This window comes from Megascapheus bottae, chromosome 22 (assembly GCF_031878675.1).
Source record: "Megascapheus bottae isolate mThoBot1 chromosome 22, mThoBot2.hap1, whole genome shotgun sequence".
NCBI classification, from domain to species: Eukaryota; Metazoa; Chordata; class Mammalia; order Rodentia; family Geomyidae; genus Megascapheus; species Megascapheus bottae.
In genome coordinates this window covers 16,211,577-16,234,041 of record NC_143530.1, presented here as the reverse complement: position 1 = coordinate 16,234,041, position 22,465 = coordinate 16,211,577, and the positions used below count along the sequence as shown (strand labels likewise).

At 37.8% G+C, this 22,465-nt stretch overlaps 1 protein-coding gene and 1 pseudogene across 2 annotated transcripts; both read left to right on the top strand.

Moving 5' to 3' along the window:
- Nucleotide 1: 1 nt before the first annotated feature.
- On the top strand, nucleotides 2-6,005 carry LOC150048133 (olfactory receptor 2W3-like). 2 transcript variants are annotated; one of them, XM_090356197.1, is made up of 2 exons: nucleotides 2-22; nucleotides 5,097-6,005. In XM_090356197.1, exons 1-2 carry the CDS (start codon nucleotides 2-4, stop codon nucleotides 6,003-6,005), a joined length of 930 nt encoding a protein of 309 aa, XP_090212323.1. The 2 variants fall into 2 exon arrangements, with proteins under 2 accessions (XP_090212323.1, XP_090212322.1); XM_090356196.1 differs by lacking the exon at nucleotides 2-22 and having other exon boundaries at nucleotides 5,085-6,005.
- A 7,908-nt stretch (nucleotides 6,006-13,913) lies between these two features.
- LOC150048132 (olfactory receptor 2B8-like) lies at nucleotides 13,914-14,857 on the top strand (annotated as a pseudogene).
- The last annotated feature ends 7,608 nt before the right edge of the window (nucleotides 14,858-22,465 follow it).

The following is a 22,465-nucleotide window of genomic DNA, read 5'->3' as shown; positions in this document are numbered from 1 at the left end:
GATGCTTTGTAAAACAAATAAAGTATAAATTGTCTTTACTACTTCAGAATAGTGTTTTAGGAGTCTGCAGACTTTCTCTCAGTCTTTGGTGTGGCATATACTGCCAAAGGCCCCAAGACGAATTCACAGGGGGACAAAGTGCCAGTTTAACAGAAATCTTGCTACTTTGCCTCAGCTCCATACAAATTCAGGAAGAAAATGACTTTGGTCAGATTGTAGATTAAATCATATATTTCTTTGGTGAGCAGGTCCTCTCTCACACTGGTCACTTTGTAAGATTAATTTATACAAATTCAGACATAACTTACCAAGTAACATCACAAAATAGGAAATATTCTTAAAAATATTTCTGACCAACTTCCTGGAATTAAAACTATAACTCAGAAGAGAGAAATAGAGAAACAAGTAGTAGGAAAAGAAGAACTAGGGCAAAAGTAAACTCCAACGTGTTTTGGATAGTTTAAGTGGAAGTAAGTAATATGCTAATTATTTGTTTCTTTAAAAATATTTTTCTTACTCTGATTTATCTCTTAAGCAAATATATATATACATATATATATATTGACTACATCTGTACTTAATAGTGATAGGAACACAGTGTGTTTTCCCGTGAAGTATCTATCAAATAGAGGGTACTAGAAATCATTATTTAAAAGAGGGAATACTATAATAGAATCTATTTTTCAATATAGTTGATAATGGAAACAAGCTAGAAAATTATTTTTAAAAAATCATGTAAACAAATGAAGTACAAAAACAAAATTCATGCATGTGAAATTTCAGGCTATCCAAGTTCAGATTCCTGAATGCTCACACAGACGTTCTATCAAACTTAAAGAACTCCACATACGTGCTAACCATGAAATATAACATCAGAAACATAGCTATGATAAAAATTCTTCCGCTTTCATTCATTCTGATGTTCAGATATTTACAGAAGCTTTGTGTTTACATATAAATTGTATGAATGAAATAGAGATTTAATATTTCCTTTGATTTAGAATATTGAAAAAAAATCTTTCAGACATTTGAAACAATCCATCAACAATAACCCTCATTCATCACACTGGACAAAAATTACTATCAGGTAAGAATTTTACTAACTTAAGCCAAAGTGAAATTGTGTTCTTATGTTGATATTGGAAAGTCTCTGGTTTTAATTTTATCATTTTTTCTCTAATCATAGATTGATATAATCATTTCTTCATAATAGTCTCCATTTGGAAAAATATATTATCTACCTTCAACCTCTGAAACAGATCTTTGCATTCCTCATTTTATCTGGTGACACTTACATAAAACATAGAATACTAAGCCTATTAGCAAGATAAATTGTTTCCTAAATATTTATATCCATCATAGTTTGTACCATTGTGATTCATCACTAATTGGATTTTTTTTTTAGATTTTAAGGATTGAAAATTTTCCTGAAAAGTGACCCATAACACCCCCACACACACACAAGGCAATTAAGTATCAGCATTTTAAAACATTGGATATGATTTAGATTGCCTTTTGTGGGACAGACTTGTTCATTATAAGGTCCTGCAGAAATATTATACTTAAACACCAAATTAAATTCATTATTACCCTCAAGTCAAACATTTTCTTTTTCCTTCTATGGTTTCACTTTTGACAGTGCCAGTGAAGTTGAAGACCTTGTCTCATCGCCCTCCTCTCTTTTGCCCAATAAAACTCCCAGGGCTAAGAATTCTCCAGTTGCCAGTCCGTACTCTCATCTTTATGACAACTATCCTTCTACAGAAGATTATAATCATTTCTTTCCTTTCTTTCCCCCCCTCTTTTTTTGCCAACCCTTGAACTCTGGGCCTGGCCGCTGTCCTTGAGCATCTTTGGCTCAAGGCTAGTGCTCTACCACTTGAGCCACGGTTTATTGGAGAAGAGCATCTCACAGACTTTCCCAACCCAGGCTGGCTTTGAACCACGATCCTCAGATCATAGACTCCTGAGTGACTAGGATTACAGGCATGAACCACTGGCATCCAGCTCATTTCTTGGTTGGATTGCTGCAGTGGTCTTAGTTTATCATTGTAAAATCAATTTAGTGAAGCCAGAATAATTTCTAAATTCCAAACTCAATCATGCAGATATTCTAAATCACTCAGTACTACTCATTACTTTGTAAGTAAAGCCCAAACTCCTTAACATGACATGCAAGACCGTGCATATACTAATGCTTGCTATGTGGTCAGGTTGAGTGAATGCCACTCTTTCATCACATTCCATAATACTAAGGTTGTTCAACTTTTCTCTTGTACCATGCCTTTTCTTGGCTGGGTACTCTCATTATGAAACACTTGTCTTTTCTGGGTGCTGGTGGTTTACATGTGTAATCCTAGCTTGAAGCCAGGCTGGGTAAGAAAGTCTATGAGACTCTTATCTCCAATAAACCACTCCTCCCCTCCTCCCCCTCCTCCTGCTCCTCCTCCTCCTTCTCCTTCTCCTTCTTCCCTTCTCCTTCTTCTCCTCTGTGTGTGTGTGTGTGTGTGTGTGTGTGTGTGTGTGTGTGTGTGTGTGTGTGTGTGTGTGTGTGTTTTGGGGCTTGATATTAGGGCCTGGGCACTGTCCCTGTCCCTATACTTTCTTGTGCAAAGCTAGTGCTCTATCACTTCTGGGTTTGGGGGTGTTGTTGTTGTTGTTGTTGTTGTTTGCTGGTGTTTAATTGGAGATGAGATTCTCATGGATTTTCCTGCCTGGCTTGCTTTGAACCACAATCCTCAGATATCAGCTTCCTGAGTAGCAAGTATTATAAGTGTGAGCCACTGACACCTGGTATCTTATTCTTCTTTTAGTCACACAATGTACTATATATAATCTCTGTGAAGCAAGAATAATCTATACCATATTTGACACCATTTGACACTGTCAACTATATAGAATGGATACATATGTTTTATTTTTCCCAAAACATTCCTCTAACTGACTAATACTCCTGCAACTGACTAAACTGTTAGACTAGAGTAGAAAAGGCAAATTAACTAATTTTTAATAAAGACAATTAAGCAGGACACCTATGGTTCTCACCTATAATCCTAGTTACTCAGAAGGTGAAGATTTGAGGATCAGGGTTCAGAGCCAGCCCATTCAGGAAAGACTGTGAGATATCTCTCGTTAACCACTAAAAAGCCAAGAGTAGAGCTGTAGTTTAAGTGGTAGAGTTCTACACTTGCCAAAAAAAAAAAAAAAAAGCTAAAGGACAGCACTCAGGGATCTGAGTTCTAGCCCTATAACTGATACCAAAAAAAAAAAAAAGAAGGAAAGGAAATAAAAAGAGAAGGTTTCAGTGAAAATGAATTTAAAGAAACAGAATGATAAGCAATGTCATTCGTTGCTGTGGGATGAGCAGTGGCAGAGAGAAAGGAAATAAGATGATCAAGCACTGGGATCCAAGCAAAGTAAGTGCTATTTGGAAAACTTACAGCCTTTTAAAAGTCAACATATGAAGACCTCAATGTTTGCCTCACAGTTAAGTCTAATTCATAAGTATAATTATGAACATCTCTTTAAAAAGGGAAAAAATTTAAGATAGGTAATTGTGTTATTTCATAATATTTCAATTTTACAATGTGGTGAATATACATTTTTCAAAAGGGAAATTTTTTAATAAAAGATAAAGCAGAATTTATTATTTTAGCAGAATATATATACTGTTATAGATGCAACTATTGAACAAAAATGGAAAAGCGGTGAGCTGGGAGTTTGGCCTAGTGGTAGAGTGCTAGCCTAGCATGCACAAAGACCTGGGTTCGATTCTTCGGCACCACATACATAGAAAAAAGCCAAAAGTGGTGCTGTAGCTCAAGTGGTAGAGCTCTAACCCTGAGAAAGTCCAAGGACAAAGCCCAGGTCTTGAGTTCAAGGCCCAGGGTGCAAAAAAAAAGTGGTATCTTTTAATCCAATAAAAACAAGCTATTAGCCCTGCTTTCATTATATATAAAAATCACTTTGGGACTCTACTTGTGGACTTTTCTATGGCCCCTGACATGCTGGCTCAATGACAAAGAAACAAAGAAAAACTGAATCTCTAAATGCGGAGAGCTAATAAGCATCAAAAATTAAGTGTGACTTGATGGTGTATGACTGTATTCCCACCACTCTGGAGGCAGTTATAAGAATTATAATGAAAAGCCAGACTAGACAAAATGTGAGGCTCTGTGTTTTTAAATATACTTAAAAGCAAAGAAGAGGAAGAAGAAGAAGAAGAAGAAGAAGAAGAAGAAGAAGAAGGAGGAGGAGGAGGAGGAGGAGGAGGAGGAGGAGGAGGAGGAGGAGGAAGGGGAAGAGGAGGAGGAAGGGGAGGAGGAGGAGGAAGGGGAGGAGGAGGAGGAAGGGGAGGAGGAGGAGGAGGAAGGGGAGGAGGAGGAGGAAGAAGAGGAGGAGGAGGGGGAGGAGGAGAACGGGGAGGAAGAGGAGGGGGAGGAGGAGGAGGAGGAAAGAAATCTGAAGAGTAAGGCTCTGTTTTCAATTCCCAGTATCACCATAAGAAAAACAATTACTCTCCCCTCCCTAGCAATAACTTCAAATTTAACCAATATAAGACACCGTTTCAGGTCAATCAGTTGCCGTAAATTTGGGAGGAAAGAGTTCGGTACAGCAGACATATCCATAATCTACCCGGATCTTTCAAATGATCAGGGGCAGAAACTATTAAAATATATGATGACACAGCTATCTGATTGTTTGACAGACATGAGTAGTTATTTTTACATAATTTTACAAATCAGACTATAAAATTGTAGATGTACTATATGGTTAGAGTGTGTTAAATTACATTTCCACATAAGGAAAGAATCGCAAATACAGTGGTTGTTGTTTCTGTAGCATATATGCTTTTTTCTGTATGCATCTGTGTTATTTTTAATATATTTTATATCTAGAAAAGAAATGTCAATAACAAGAGATATTCTACCCAAAATATGTCATCTCTGTCTTCCCAGAATATTAAAATATGCTCAAGTATTTAATAATTTCTTTGTCCCTCTGTCCATCCTCAGTCTGTCTCATTATGAACGCGGTGAGGTTCCTTTTGGCTTTCTGAAATCATCTACCATTTATCTGCTATCATGGTCAACCAGAGCTGCCAGGATCAGTTCATCTTACTGGGCTTTTCAGATAGACCCAGGCTGGAACAGATCCTTTTCATAATTGTCCTCATCTTTTACCTAGTGACCTTAATTGGCAACATCATTATTACTCTGGTCTCCCTCCTGGATCCTTGTCTCCATACGCCCATGTACTTCTTCCTCACAAATTTGTCCTTCCTTGATCTCTGCTTCACCACCAGTTCCATTCCCCAGCTGCTTTTCAACTTAGGCAGTCAGGACAAGACCATCAGTTACACAGGCTGTGCCATCCAACTCTTCATGTTCCTGGGGCTGGGCGGCACAGAATGTGTTCTCTTGGCAGTCATGGCTTATGACCGTTTTACTGCCATCTGCAAGCCTCTTCACTATTCAGTCATTATGCACTCTCAGCTCTGCTGGAAGTTGGTGTCTGTGGCTTGGGGAGTGGGACTTCTCAACTCTCTGGTTATGTCTCCTGTGACTATGAAGCTGCCGATATGTGGGAGATGTCAGGTGAAACATTTCCTGTGTGAGATGCCAGCTCTGATCAAAATTGCTTGTGTGGACACAGTGGCTGTGGAGAGCACTGTTTTCATTTTGTCAGTGATAATTGTCCTGGTGCCACTGTCTCTCATTCTCATCTCGTATAGCTACATTGCTCTCACGGTACTGAGAATCAAGTCAGCCTCGGGAAGAAGGAAGGCTTTCAATACTTGTGGGTCCCATCTCACTGTGGTCTCCTTGTTTTATGGGAATATTATCTACATGTATATGCAACCAGGAAATACTTCTTCTCAGGACCAAGGGAAATTCCTTACCCTCTTCTATAACTTGGTAACCCCCATGTTAAACCCTATCATCTACACACTGAGAAATAAGGATGTAAAGGGTGCCCTGAAGAGGCTTGTGTCTAGAAAATAAGGTCAAGTGACTTTTCCTATCTGATTCATTCACTTCTTCAATAAGAGGAAATAATTCTTCAGATGACAATGTAAAGCTTATTTAAATATACGTATCTACCAGCAGGAATGGATCTTTGGACTATATATTATAAAGTCCCAAATATGATGCTGATAATTAGCTATATTACAGATAAAATTTCACTCATATAGTATCTTGGGTTTTACATATTAAATTTATTCTTGTCTCTTTCCAGTTAGCCCTAACAAGTATTGTCTTCTTCTTTTTATTTCTTTTTTTGGTTGTGGGGCTTGAACTCTGGGCCTGGTTGCTGTCCCTGAGCTCTTCCCTGAGGCTGGCACTCTACCACTTTGAACAACAACACCATTTCCCATTTTCTGGTGGTTACTTGGAGATAAAAGTCTCATGAACTTTTGTGCCTGGGCTGGCTTTGAACCGTGCTCTTCAGATCTCAGCCTCCTGAGTAGCCAGGATGACAGGCATAAACATGTGTGTAATTATCATTTTTTATCATGAAATGTTTAATTGGAATGCACTTTTGTTTTCTGAAATCTATAAATTTTATTATATGGGGATGATAAATTGTGGGCCTAGACATCACTTATAATATAAAATTTTTAAGAGTTTAAGAATATTTTTGAATCACAAAAAACAAACAAAAAGATACTACAGAAGGAAAAAATAATCTAACAAATTCATGTATGAGCAGATGCTTAACATCTAAAACAAAAAAAAGTAACATTGGTACTAATAGATATATATATAATATTTGACATGTGTGTATTAAAGAATATAAAACATTATATAAATATAAAACATTGAAACATAAAACATTTAAAATGTGGAGATTTTATTTTCAAGATACAGAATAAAAAATTTTAGTTGAATATTGTTTCACTAATCTACTGCATATAAATTACCTGGAAATGTTTTTTTCCAGTTCAAATCCCAGAAGCTCTAAGTTTTAGTGAATGTGGAAATATGTATGTTGAGAAAGCTCCTCATGTAATTCTAATATGGACTTGCATTTTTAAAAAATGATCTAGTTTGAACATTTTCACTGAAACTTTGACAGACTAGAAAGCATCATAAAATGGACTACAAATTGTAGACCTAAAAATTTAACATGGTGTCCAAATGTATTAGAATGAAAATATAAATCCTCTCACTTTATAAATATCAGTTTTATTTAAATAATTATTGAAAGTGATGAGACAGCCAGGCACTGGTAGCTCCCACCTCTAATCTGAGCTACTCAGGACACAGATTGCAGATTGTGATTCAAAGCCAATCCCTACTTCAAGCTCCAGAACACACACACACACACACACACACACACACACACACACACACACACACGCACACATGCTCTCTTTCTCTCTCTCTCTCTCTCTCACACACACACACACACAAACACACACACACGCAAACACACACAGTGACAATCATATAAGAAAATATGAAAGATGTATGTCTATGAGTGTTTTTCTAAGACTAAGGAATATGTTTACTTTTAAATTGATTTTATAATCCAAGGAAAGTCTCTATACTTGGCAACACTAAGTACTTATTTATCAAGTTTACAGGTGCACATTTGATAGCAATATCAATTAGCTAATTAGACAACTAACTACAAAATACCAAAGATTGTAAATTCTGATCTACAGCCTCCAATGGGAACACAAACAGAAAGGGACCAACAGCTGATTGGCCTAAGCTATTACATCAACTGAACTATTGCTTTATACAGGTCCATTGTGTTGGACTAAGGCAATTGTACAAAAGAGAACCCTTATCTCTTAGTTTGGATTTCTCATTCCTTAAGAAAAGAATCCTCTATGTATACCACAGAGACATATTAATAAAATTGTGTGTAAAATATTTAATGACAGATTATGTTGTCCAAGTAAGTGAAATTATCCAGTTCAGAGAACTGTAGGTTTCAACAGTTGAAAAAAAAAAATTGGTCATGGGACTTGAACTCAGGGCCTAGGATCTGTGCCTGGGGTGGTTGTGTGTGTGTGTGTGTGTGTGTGTGTGTGTGTGTGTGTGTGTGTTCTTAAGGCTAGCACTCTACCACTTTGAACCACAGTTCCATTTCTGTTTTTTTGAGTTTTGTTTTGTGGAGTTGGGGGCTTTTTTCAATAGTTAATTGAAGATAAAAGTCTCATAGATTGCTTTGAACTGCAATTTTCAGATGTCAGCCTCCTGAGTAGCTAAGATTACAGGTGTGAGCCACCAGTGCCCAGAAACAACTAAAATTACAACTGAAATAAATAGTCAAAAAGTCTCATTTATATAATATGCAAAAGTAACTCTAGAAAGCACTTATAAATCTCTTGGCTTTGAGTGGCATACCAGAATGATATCCTAAACAAGAATGAATCCTGAATTCTTTTTCACTAATTATTATATTTCTCTGTAATAATACTTTTTTATTTGAAGTTTCTTTTTAATGTTATCTTGAATTTATATGACTTACATTAATTATTGTTCAGTAACAAAAGTGACTTGACTTTACTGGGATAGAAAACAGGCTGTTGCCAACTCTGCTTGGAAGAAGAGATGCTTATATGCTCTGGTCAAACACATTAACTGAACTATTAAAAAATGAAAGGGGATTCACTAATATGAACATTCAAAGTTAAAGGAATATTATAGAGAAATTGAATTATAAAACAGGAAATTGAATTATAAACAGGAAAATCACAAATCAAGACACCACCATAATTAAGTCTTTCTTCTAAGACAATAGTGAGCTCCAAAGAGGTTTTAAAAGGAAAGAAAATAGTTGGGGTTGGGGGGAAGTTGGGGGTTTTTTTGCCAGTCCTGGGGTCTGAACTCAGGGCCTGAGCACTGCCCTTGGACTTTCTTAAAGCTAGAGCTCTACCACTTGAGCCACAGCACCATTTCCAGCTTTTTCTATGTATGTAGTACCAAGGAATTGAACCCAGGTTTTCATGAATGCTAGGCAAGCACTCTACTACTAGACCAAACTGCCAGCCCTGGATATTTTTCCATAGTAAAAAGATGCCTCAACCTAAATGTCCACCAGTGCATGCTTGGATAAAGAAAACATGGTGCATGATACACAATGGAATAGTCTTTCGCCATAAATAAAATGCAATCTTGTCATCTGGAACAACATGGATGGAACTGGAGGATAATTATGCTAAGAGGAATAAGCAAAGCTCATCAAGACAAACATTGCATGATCTCAGTAAAATGTGGAATGTAAACAAAAGCTATTTTCATAGTAGTAGAAAACAAACCAATGGTTACCACAAACTAGGTAGAGTAAGGGGAAAGGGATAGAAGGAAAGGTTAGTCAACAACTGTAATGTTAAAATGGAAAGAAATAAGTTCTATGCTCAGTTACACAGTGGGATGGACAGATTAATAATAATATATTAAAATAGCTACAGGAATTGATTTCAAAAGGTCTTACCACAAGAAAGTGGGGAATGTTTGAGGGGAAGGATAAGTGAGTTATCCTTTTTGATCATTACATAATATATATATATATGTATATACGTATACAAGTACCACATTGTACCCATAATTGCATGTACCCATATAGTCAATTGAAAAATAAAAAGAATAAAACATTGTAACATTAACTGTTGTGATTTTACCTCCTAAGTCAATATCGACTTGTGCTGGATTCTAAAAATTTGAATTTAGTGACAAAATAAACATTAATTATGGTGGATTAAGAGAAAACTATTGAAAGTACATTATTTTGTTCTCTTGGTAGTCTGATATTTACGTGTACTTCCTCCATAATCGCACAGTAACTTTAGTGGTAAAATAATGAATCCAGGGGCTGGGAGTTTGGCCTAGTGGTTAAAGTGCTTGCCTAGCATGCATGAAGACCCGAGTTCAATTCCTTGGTACCACATACATAGAAAAAAGCCGGAAGTGGTGCTGAGGCTCAAGTGGTAGAGCTCTAGCCTTGAGAAAGTCCAAGGACAGTGCTCAGGCCCTGAGCTCAAGCCCAGGACTGGCAAAAAAATAAATAAATAAATAATGAATCCAGGACCTTACCTATGCTAAGCATATACTTTGTCACTGAGCTATGCTCTCAGTCCCCTATTTATAGTTAAACACTGGACAGTAATCAAATCAATGGCACTATTTTTTTATAACTTACTTTCAGTGACATGCATTAGTATAAAGATAAACCAATGTAGGAACTACAGCACTTAATAATCACTTTCTCTCTTTTAAGTAGAAGAAATGATATTTCTAAAGGTAAAGATCAAGAATTTAAAGATTGACCTAAAAATGAAATCAACACTACTAGATATGTGAAGTCAAGACAATAGGCTCAAGCCACATCAATTGGGCAGGAGGAGATCGATTATCTATTGGTACCTTTCTCCAGGGCCTCCTCTTTGGTTGCTCTCCAGAGACAGTCAAACACTGGATACCTCAGCTAAAGCTAATGAGTTACATGGCACAGGACACTCTTGGGGCTACTAAAAATAAACACTTCCTCAAACATCTCAGTCCCTAAAGCAAGTTCCTTGGTTTGGGTAGCTTATAAACATATTCAACCAATATAGCAATAGGCTCTTATTTTATGGGAAGATTCCATGGAAGTCAGATTCCAACTCTGGTTTAGCTACAGACTTATACTCTCTTTTTATATACTGAAGCACTGTAAAAATGAGTGGGAAAACAAATGCTAACTGATTTTAAAGGCATTGGCTTGCTTTGAACAGCCTGACTGGATAGCTATTTCCACTTCTCTTGTCTTTGATGATTATTCATTTTTTTAGTATTATCCTAAGGGTGACAATATTTAAACATACTTTCAACATACAGATGTATTTATCCTAAACATTCTATTCTATCTACCTCATCCTATAACAAACCCATAGTCCAGTTCTTCAATCAAATCTAACATTTGGGAACTACTGAGTAGACCATATTTGGGGACCAAAATTATGTAGGTTTTATTTGCTTGATAATAATTGTCCCTTCAAGATGCAATCTTCTAGATTCATTGACCTGGAGAAGTTTTTCAAAGGTTAAAAAATGAGTTTGGATAGTTCTTAAACTAATGCGACTGCTATCCTTTTCAGGAGAAGCTGACATGCAAGGGAAGAGGGCCACTGAATTGTGGAGACAGAGATGGAAATGTTACAGGTGCAAGCAAATCAGGCAGTGCCAGAAAACTACTTAAAACACCAGAAGATGGAGGGAAGGGCTCTCCTCTACAGGTTTCAGAGGCAACATAGTCCTGTTCTTACTTTAATTTGGGACACTGAGCTTCTAGAACTGTGAGACAAAAATGTCTGCTAAATCCTTTCATTCCTCTAATTATAAGAAGTGATAAGGAGCTAACATAGTCATATAAAACTTTATGTTACACTCTATGCTAAGTTAATTCCGCTTTTGTGATTATAATGCAGATTACATTCTGTGAATCACAGAGAATAAAGATAAAGGAAATAAAAAAATAAAGGAAATAAGAGACTCTGCTTAAACATTGTAAGAAACTTCAATTGGGCACCATGATGAAGCATATTTTTAATAACTCTTAAAGCACAAAGATAGAGAAAATCACTAAGGTAGGTATAAACAGTATGTGATAAAAATAAGTGCTAGTCATTAATGGTCTTTTTTTAACTCTGGGTATCTTGAAACAAGGCCTGATAATCTGAAACATGTATTTCAAGCCATATTGTCACTGGAGAATGTGCTATGGCTGAAGAGTATTCATTCAGGCTAGGGTATTAGATCTGTTAGAACATAAACCTGCCCAGGTTTCAGAATGAGAGGCTTTTTTTCTGGTTTTAATATGTTTTATTTTGAAGGAGTAATAGGAAGTAGGAGTAAGATGCAGACATTAGAATCTCAAAGTTTATTAATACTAAATTTAGAACGTAACACATTTTAATTCCCAATGAATTGCATTTTAGAAGTTACTTTAAGTTTGTCCTGGCAATTAGTGTCATCAGAACAACCATTGAAAAGATTCAGGAGCAGAAGAGATTAAGAGTACCAAGAATCCAACGAGAAAGGCAGGACAGACTGAAGGCCAATGATCCTCTTCATTTTTTGTAAGTAGAAAATAATGCTTAGAAAAGATTAACAGACTCTACAAGATTCCATATGACACAACTTTAAAAAACAAACTAAAGTTTGAATATGCATGACAGCTTATTACTTAAATGTATATGAGCAACTTGAATATCTTGAATGTATATGAGCAAATTGAAATGCCTATGACCAAATGGAACATATATGAACAAAATGAACTTAAAATACTCCTTTCTAAGTAGACTATCTTTCAGGCAGTCAAAATTTCTCTTACATAGGAAATGATGAAACTAGTTAATAACTGTTGTTCAATATTTTCTTTAGCATTGGGGAATGGCTCATATATTAGCCTGCCTTCCTACAAAGATCCAGGCCCTGAATTCAAATCTCAATACTGTTTAAAAAATATTCAAATAATTTTTGTTTGTTCTCTGGATATCTGTAAATTTCTAAACTTCCTAAATGTGTTATTCAATACCTATGGCAGTGCTTTTATTTATCCAGCAAATGTTTTCAGTGTCTATATGTCAGATTCCTTTCTACACTATGGTGGTAAGTGTAGATCTTGTGGTGGGGGATATATCTCAGTGGTAAAGCATATATATGTGTGTATATATATATATATATCATGCATGGGAATTTAGTTTGATGCCCAACTCCTCAAAAAATAATGATATGACTTTTCTTCTGGTATTAAAAAATTTGTGTAAAAAAAAGGAAATGGAAGATTACAGGACCAATAACTTGGATAGGAAAATACTGATTATGTGAGGTTGGTATTTTAAGAAATACAGAGTAAAAAGTTCAGAACACAGATTATTCTAGTACACTGAAGAAATGTAAAATAATTACAGAGTGAAAAAAAACAGGAAAGATTTAATATTGGACTGGTTGTTTTCCAAGAATTTACTGCGAGGGCTGGGAGTTTGGCCTAGTGGTTAAGTGCTTGCCTAGCATGCATGAAGACCCGGGTTCGATTCCTCGGTACCACATACATAGCAAAAAGCCGGAAGTGGTGCTGAGGCTCAAGTGGTAGAGCTCTAGCCTTGAGAAAGTCCAAGGACAGTGCTCAGGCCCTGAGCTCAAGCCCAGGACTGGTAAAAAAAAAAAAAGAATTTACTGCGAATGTTAGCAATGATGATTCTCTTGAAAATGTGAAGTTTGAATACAGAGAATTCTAAAATCATTTTCAGTAGCTTTGCAATCAATAAGTTAGTTTCAGGCTCCAGTATCCAAAGATGCAACAAAATGCATTATTCCCCTTCAAATAAATTTGGCGAATGGTGAATTTCTTATTCTAGGCATCTTTAGAATTTTTTTCCATTTTATTGCACAAAACAGAAGTAGGAAAGGCAGCGTGAAATATTGTATTGATGGAAAATCAAGATAGAGAGATTGGGAAGGTAACAAATGTGTAATTTATCCAGGGAATTCACATTTAATATCTGGAGAAATCTTTAAGATGTATGCAGTCATAAAAAGGCAAGGTCATTGGCAGTGATGAATTGTGTTGTGGAGTCAGTTTAAATCCTGTCTTAGCCATTTGTTAGGCAAAACACCATAGGAAAATAAATAAACCTCTCTTGGTGCCCTAGGTATTCAACAAAAGTAATGAGAACGCAAACCTTGTGGGGAAAGTACAAAAGTACTTAGATATCAAAGATACCCCATGCATAATTTTATCGCCCCCCCTCACTTGCCATCAAAAAAAGAAAAAAGGTGGCCATTAAAATACCTCACTTCTCCAGTCTAATTCCTTTTACTTAGGCTGGGGGGGGTGGGAGGGGGCAGGGGAAGCTGGCTCAAGCCTGCAAGATAAATGTTAAGAAGTGTCTTGATTCCAACAGGTAGAGTGCAATGGAAAGAAATAATGACAGCACCTTCTCCGGCTTTATTCTCCTGGGCTTTTCCAACAGACCTCAGCTAGAAACAGCTCTCTTTATCGTCATCCTGATCATTTACTTTTTGAGCTTTCTAGGCAATGGAACCATTATCCTTTTGTCCATTGTGGACTCTCACCTCCATACCCCTATGTATTTTTTCCTCTCCAATCTCTCTTTTATGGATCTTTGTCTAACTACTTGTACTGTCCCTCAGACCCTGGTCAACTTCAAGGGAAAGGACAAGACCATTACCTATGGTGGTTGTGTGACCCAGCTGTTCATTGCCTTGGGACTTGGGGGAGTGGAATGTGTCCTTTTGTCTGTAATGGCTTATGACCGCTATGCAGCTGTCTGCCGCCCACTCCATTACATGGTGGTCATACATCCCCAGCTTTGCCTGCAGCTGGTTATAGCTGCTTGGCTTACAGGGTTTGGTAATTCTGTGGTACAGACAGCATTGACCATGACTCTTCCCCTCTGTGGTAGAAACCAGTTGGACCATTTCTTCTGTGAAGTTCCAGTGATGCTGAAACTAGCCTGTACCAACACCTCATCAATGAAGCTGAACTCTTTGCTGTCAGTGTCTTCTTCTTGGTAGTGCCCCTCTCACTCATCTTAGTGTCCTATGGGCACATTACTCATGCAGTCCTCAAGATAAAGTCTGCCCAGGGAAGACGAAAGGCTTTTGGAACCTGTGGCTCTCATCTGTTGGTAGTGATCATTTTCTTTGGCACCCTCATCTCCATGTACCTCCAGCCCCCCTCCAGTTATTCACAGGATCTGAACAAAAGTATTGCCCTCTTCTATACATTAGTGACACCTCTGCTGAACCCCTTGATTTACACACTGAGGAACAAGGAGGTCAAAGGTGCACTGAGGAGAATAGTGGGAAGAACCACAGATTCAAGAGAGAGTTAAAACTCACAGACCCAAAATAATGCGCATTGGAAGCCAACTAGACATCTAAAACTAGGGGTTTTTTGTTTGGTTGGTTTTACTTGGTCTTGGGGCTTGAAACTCTGAACCAGGCACTGTCCCTGAGCTGAAGAACGCAGAGCTAACACTCTACCATGTGAGCCACAGCGCCATCTCTGACTTTGTGGTAGTTAATTGGAGATAAGAGTCTCACGGGTTTTTGTGCCTGGGCTGGTTTTGAACCGTGATTCTCAGCTTTCAGCCTCCTGAGTAGCTGGGATTACAGGTGTGCGTGCGCCATTTCATGAGGCTGCTAAATCTGATTTTAACATCATGAATCTTCCTAAAGGTTCTACTATGTACCAGGCACTTTCCTACGTGCATAGATAGATAGATAGATTCAAATTCCATAAATTAAATAATTTGACTAGAAAAAATGTTCAGGGTGTATATTTCAATATATAAGAATATTGGGCCAGGTGCAGTGGCTCACACTTGTAATCCTAGCTACCAGGAGGCTGAGATCTGAGGATCCTGGTTCAAAACCAGCCCAAGCACAAAAGACCATGAGACTCTTATCTCCAATTAACCACTAGAAAACCAGAAGTGGTGCTGTGGCTCAAGGGGTAGAGCAGTTGCCTTGAGTTGAACAGCTCAGGAACAATGCCCAGGCCCAGGGTTAGGGTGGCAGCCTTGAACTGAAGAGCTCAGTGACAGCGCCCAGGCCCAGAGTTCAAGCCCCACAACCAACAACAACAACAACAACAAAAAGAATATTGCCAGGCACCGGTGGCTAATGCCACTCAAGCTCAATTAGTAGACCGCTAGCCTTGAACTAAGGAGCTCAGGGACAGCTCTCAGGCCAAGAATTCAAGCCCCACAACTGACAACAGCAACAACAAAAAGAATATAGTCAACAAAGGTCTAAAACTTAAATACCTAAAAATATTTTTATTAGCCAGTGTTTTCAAGATTGTAAAATATTTGATGTTATATAGATATAATAACAGATATTGAAACTGGTTTATAAAGTAAAGTAAAAAATGAATTAAATTATCGGAGGGCGAGGAGTTTGGCCTAGTGGTAGAGTGCTTGCCTAGCATGCATGAAGACCCAGGTTCAATTCCTCAGTACCACATACATAGAAAAAAGCTGAAGTGGTACTGAGACTCAAGTGTTAGAATGCTAGCTTTGAGAAAGTCCAAGGACAGTGCTCAGACCCTGAGCTTAAGCCCAGGACTGGCAAAAAAAAAAAAAAAAATCCTTTTGGGCTGGGAGTTTGGCATAGTGGTAGAGTGCTTACCCAGCATTCATGAAGACCCGGGTTCAAATCCTCGGTACCACATACATAGGAAAAACAGCCAGAAGTGGTGCTGAGGCTCAAGTAGTAGAACTTTAGCCTTGAGAAAGTCCAAGGACAGTGCTCACGCCCTGAGCTCAAGCCCACCACTGGCAAAAAAAAAAAAAAAATTATCAGGTAAACTCCATGAATTTATTAAACTATTTTCTTGAACATTTCTTATTTTGGCAATGGCAATTTTAAGGACTTGTTGATATTCTTATGTTAAGAAATGGTAGGAAAGGGGCCTGGAGTTTGGCTTAGTGGTTAAAGTGCTTGCCTAGCATGCACAAAGACCCGCGTTCGACTCCACGGTACCACATACATAGAAAAAAGCCAGAAGTGGTGCTGAGGCTCAAGTGGTAGAGCTCTAGCCTTGAGAGAGTCCAAGGACAGAGCTCAGGCCCTGAGCTCAAGCCCAGGACTGGCAAAAAAAAAAAAAGAAATGATAGGAAAATAAAGACTTTTGTGCATAAATTGTCCTGCTCTGTCATGATTTTTTCTGTTCACATTGAATAATTCTGAGTGACTTCTGATTATTTTGATGATGTGATTCTCTTATGGGCAATTTATTGACCTCTTGTTTTTATCAGCCAGTTTCATTGACAACCTTATCAGTCTTGAATCACAGAAGTTTCAAAAAATAGTTACCATGAAAACTACCCTCCACTGGGTTTGGTGGCTTATGTCTATAATCCTAGCTACTCAGGAGGCTGAGATCTGAGGATCACAGTTCAAAGCCAGCCCATGCACTAAAGAACCTGAGACTCTTAATTTCCAATTAATCACTAGAGAACGGGAAGTGGGGCTGTGGCTCAGGGGTAGGACGGTAGCCTTAAGCTGAAGAGCTCAGAAACAGTGCCCAGGCCCAGAGTTCAAGCCCCATGATCCACAAAAAAAAAAAAAAAGTATCTCCCAAGACACCCAGTAGATACATGAAACCTCAGCTAGTACCAAACTCTATGTATAAGCATGACATAATAGGGTTTTATTTGGAATTAAAAATACAGCCTCAGCCCGGTTCCAGTGGCTCATGCCTGTAATCCTAGCTACTCAGGAGGCTGAGATCTGAGGACAGTGGGTCAAAGTTAGCCTGGACAAGAAAATCTGTGAGACTCTCATCTCCAGTAGACTGTGCTATGCCTCAGGTGGTAAGAGCACTAGCCTTGACCAAATGGAGGTTAAGGACAGGAAAAAAAAATAGCAGCAACAACAAAACCAGCACACAGCCTCAAGCCTCAAGAGTTTCCTTTTCATAACAAACAGATTCAAGATAACCAGGGTAAGTCTGTTATATTAAGGATTTAAATTCCAACCCTTTTTCTTCCAACTTTTTTTTAAACCTCCCACCTAAAATATTGATAGAAACATTCCATAAGCAAGAGCTTGTTTATGTTAGCAGATCCGAGTAGGTAATTTTGAATTATTTTGAAATATTAACAGAGGATGCCCTTTAGTATAACAGAATCACATATGGGAAAATGAGGGAGGGAATTTCCAACTGTCCTCTTTTATTTGAATTCATACAACCATCCCTTACAATAAAGACATGGCTTAGTGTTACACATTTTAGTGGAATCCGCTGCCGAAGTCTTCATCGTGGATCTTTGTAGAACTTCACATCATTGTAAATTGAATTGCCTTTTCTGTCCTTCTTTAAGCTCTTATCACGCACTGTACTGGTGACTGGAGGTAAAATAGTCAATCAGCATGAATCTCACTGTCTTCTCCCCAGTTTCACAGATAGAAGATTCATTCTTATATTATATTTCAGTAACCTTACCATACTTTTTTTTTCTCTTCCTATTAAGCCATGAATTACCTTTTCTTCAGTCATGAAAGGCATTCAGTATTAACAAATTGCCACCATAAGCACTTCATGCTTTGGGCCCGTTCATAAGTAAAAATAGTTATGTGAACAGTCACTGCAATATGATGCCAATTGACCCAGTCACTAATCAGGCTGCTCAGTGACTAATGGGTGGAAGCATATATTGTGTGCATATGCTGGACAAAGCGATGATTTTGTGTGAAGCAGGAAAACATAGGGCTCAGAGGAGCATTCGATTTAAAAGTTGTAGATTGTTTATTCTCAGAATTTCCCATTTAATGTTGTCAGACAATGGTAATGAAAACTGCAAACAGTAAGATCATAAATACCCACGTAGGTGCTTACTTTTTCTTTCCCAGAAAAATAAAGTTTCCTTGCATTTCATGGACTTGGGTTATTATCTCATTCAAAGTAGACTTTTGTGGCTTCTGCTTACAAGGAAGATATGCTACATTATAGCAAAGCAATATTACCACTATAAGGACTTGAAACTCTATGATAAATCACATTTTTGAAAAGACATCAGAGGTCCAGGAGTTTGGTTTGCCTACCATGCACGAAGACCCAGGTTTGATTCTTGGTTCCACATACATTTAAAAAAAAAAGCCAGAAGTGGTGCTGAGGTTTGAATGGTAGAGCTTTAACCTTGAGAAAGTCCAAGGACAGTGGTCAGAGCCTGAGCTCAAGCCCAGGACTGGAAAAAAAAAAGGCATCAGAAAACCATGGACATGGCAAGAGCTACGCAGATAAGAATAAGAAATAGGGGAAAATATGAAAAAGGAAATTAAAGCAGAGCTGAGGAAATGGGAAAACCTCCCATGCTCCTGGATTGGAAGAATTAACATCGTGAAAATGACAATCTTGCCAAGGGCTATCTACAAATTAACGCAATACCCATCAATATCCCAATGTCATTCTTTAAAGAAATAGAAGAGGCAATCCAAAATTTCATATGGAATAATAAAAGACCCCGTATAGCAAAAACACTTCTTAGCAGAAAGAGCGCTGGAGGAATTTCAATTCCAAACTTTAGACTCTATTACAGAGCTATAACTCTCAAAACAGCTTGGTACTGGCACAGGAACAGGCCTGAAGACCAATGGAATAGAACTGAGGACCCAGCTATTAACCCACAGACCTATGGCCACCTAATCTTTGACAAGGGAGCCAAAAAAATAGAATGGAAGAAAGACAGCCTCTTCAACAAGTTGTGCTGGCAGAACTGGTTAAGCACCTGCAGAAAACTAAAGTTGGATCCTTCTTTGTCACCCTGCACCAGGATTAACTCCAAATGGATCAAAGACCTCAAGGTAAAAGCAAATACACAGAAAACTTTACAAGAAGGAATAAGAAATACACTAGGTCTCCTTGGCATAGGTCGAAACCTTCTTAATACAGACCAAGAAACACAACAAATCAGAGAAAGTCTGGATAAGTGGGAACGAATTAAACTGCAGATCTTCTGTATGGCAAAGGACATAACTAGCAAATTAACTAGAAAGCCTACAGAGTGGGAGAAGATCTTCACTAAACATACAACAGACAAAGGCCTCATATCAACAGCTCAAAAAATTGAATCACTCCAAAACTAATCTCCAAAGAAACAACCATCCCATTAAAAGATGGGCCAAAGACTTAAAGAGAGTCTTCTCTGAAGAAGAAATAAGAATGGCCTGTAGACACATGAAGAGATGCTCGACATCTCTGGCCATAAAAGAAATGCAAATCAAAACAACTCTAAGATTCCACCTCAATCCAGTTAGAATGGCCATGATTAAGAAATCTAATAACATGCTGGAGGGTATGTGGCCAGGAGGGATCACTACTACACTGTTGGTGGGAGTGCAAACTTGTTCAACCACTATGGAAAGCAGTATGGCAGTTCCTCAAAAGACTAAACATAGAACTCCCCTATGACCCAGAAATTCCAGTACTAGGCATTTACCCAATCGTCCAGAAACAAGGACATCTTGAATCCACTAGCACAACGATGTTCATTGCAGCACTATTTACCATAGCAAAGATATGGAAGCAACCCAGATGCCCCTCGGTTGATGAGTGGATCAACAAGGTGTGGCATTTATACACAATGGAATTCTATGCTGCTGTCAGAAACAACAACATTGCCCCATTTGTAAGAAAATGGAAAGACTTAGAAAAAAATCATGTTAAGTAAGCCAGACTCAAAGGAACATAGGCTCAATGGTTTCCCTCATTTGTCATAATCAGTAGAAACCTTGGGCTCTCCTACCAGAGATTTACAATAGAATAAAACCTAGATACATAAGGCCATATAGAATGCTGCTAAATGAAAGGACCTCCAGGATATAGAAACAAAAGCCATATAATGAGTGATTGTTGTCCTTAATATACTATGTTATCTCTCATCTCTTTTGCTGTCCTTGGTTATTCTCATATTGTTACAGTATTTCACCTTCTTTCTATGAAACCTTTTCCTAATTCAAACTAGAAAGTTATTACTAGTGTTGCAGGTATATATGGTTTGTATTTGGGATCTGCTTAGGGAGTAGAGAGTGAGCGATTTTACAGTTGTTCCTGGAAGTCTACAAACAATCTCCCGATCTTTTAATTCCTTAACTATCCCTGGAGAAGTGTCTGTATCCCTACAGGAGGCTAATGCAAATGGGAAACCCACCAGGGGAATAAGGCAATTATTGCTAGAGTTGAGGGAGCTTGTCAAGATTGGGGTTCCTAGGGGTTCTGGAGGCTATAAAGAAGTTGTACACTACAATGCTTTGGTCACTCTCATTCTCATGGCACCAGGTATATATAGCCTGCTTCAGAATCATCCTTTTCCTCAATCTTATACATTCTGGGGAAAGAGGAAATTTCTCCCAATTTTTATATTACCCTAATATTGCCTCTGAGTGAGACTTAGAAGCTAAGTTTCTTGCCCAAGAAGTCCTGATATAAGCACCTGGTAAGTGCAATGGGGGAAGAACATGTTAAAAGAAATGAGAAGGGGGGCCGGGAGTTTGGCCTAATGGTAGAGTGCTTGCCTAGCATGCACGAAGACCCAGGTTCAATTCCTCGGTACCACATACATAGAAAAAAGCCAGAAATGGTGCTGAGGCTCAAGTTGTAGAGCTCTAGCCTTGAGAAAGTCCAAGGACAGTGCTTAGGCCCTGAGCTCAAGCCCAGGACTGGCAAAAAAAAAAAAGAAAAGAAAAAGAAAAAGAAATGAGAAGAAAGTCTGTCTTTCCTTAGATAAGACAACTTCAAGCTGTACCCAAGATCAACAGTCATATGCATATATACGTATATATATATGTATATATATATGTGTATATCTATATATCTATCTATCTATATATATAGTAGGTGCCTAATAGCCAACTGTGGCCTAATAGCCCACTGTGGATCTGTTATTCAAATAATGAGCACCAGCTATCTCAAATGCTTAGTGAAAAGTAGGCTAGATTTCAAATCAAATAATCTTCCATCCGAAGGTGGGACTCAATGATATTGCCTAGCCTGGTTCAATCTCCAGCATCACAAAAACAGAAATCTTATTTCAGACAAGGATTATGCCAAAACTCAGTGTCTGTATCATGAGAAAAATGCTTGATACACGTTACGAAAATGTTGTAAAGACTAAGAAAGTAGAAACATTTATGTAGTATGGCATAGTGTACTTGAAAGCAGTAACTTTTCCTTTTACATTTTTTCTAGCCTGGTGAAAAATTTACAATTTTGTAATATAATTTTAGTTTCCTCTGTGGGTTCTTATGCTTCTCATGGTTTTACCACATTTCCAACAGCAAAAAAATGCAAAGTAAACTATGTTAATCTACTTCTATCACCAATGTCACCAGTTGAGTGCAAACAAAGAGGTCAATAAACATTCATGATTCTAAATAAAAACTATTCCCAGGAGCCTATATTGCTTCTTTATTGTCCTAAAAAAGTATTGAAAAGACTTTCTCCTTCCACAATTTTCTTACAATAATCTCTTTATTCATTCCCTATAAATTGTTTCAGTAGTTATATAAAATCTTTAACAGAATCATACCAAAAAGTAAAGTGATTAGTATGGTTAGCATGGTTGAAAATAAAAAAGAAATATTTTAGAAAAAAAATCATGCCAGTGGGCATGAACTCACCCCAACCTATATTAAGAAGGACAAAGAGGAGGAGAAGGAGGAGGAGGAGTAAGAGGAGGAGCGGGGGAGCATTGTTAGGAAGCAGTGGCTCACAACTGTAATCCTAGATACTCAGGAGGTAGAGATCTGAGGATTGCAGTTTGGAAGCCAGTTTGGGAAAGTCCATGAAATTATTATCTTCAATTAACTAACAAAATATCCAGAAGTAGAACTCTGTCTCAAGTGGTAGAGCACTAGCCTTGAGCAAAAATAAAGCTCAGGGAAAACACCTATTTCCAGAATTCAAGTTCCAGGACGGGCACAAAAGAAGAAAAAAA

Coding starts and splice junctions, on each gene's coding strand:
- LOC150048133 (XM_090356197.1), top strand. CDS start 2: ATGCTTTGTAAAACAAATAAA. Junction 23..5,096: donor TGCTTTGTAAAACAAATAAA/GTATAAATTGTC, acceptor ATGGTCAACCAG/AGCTGCCAGGATCAGTTCAT.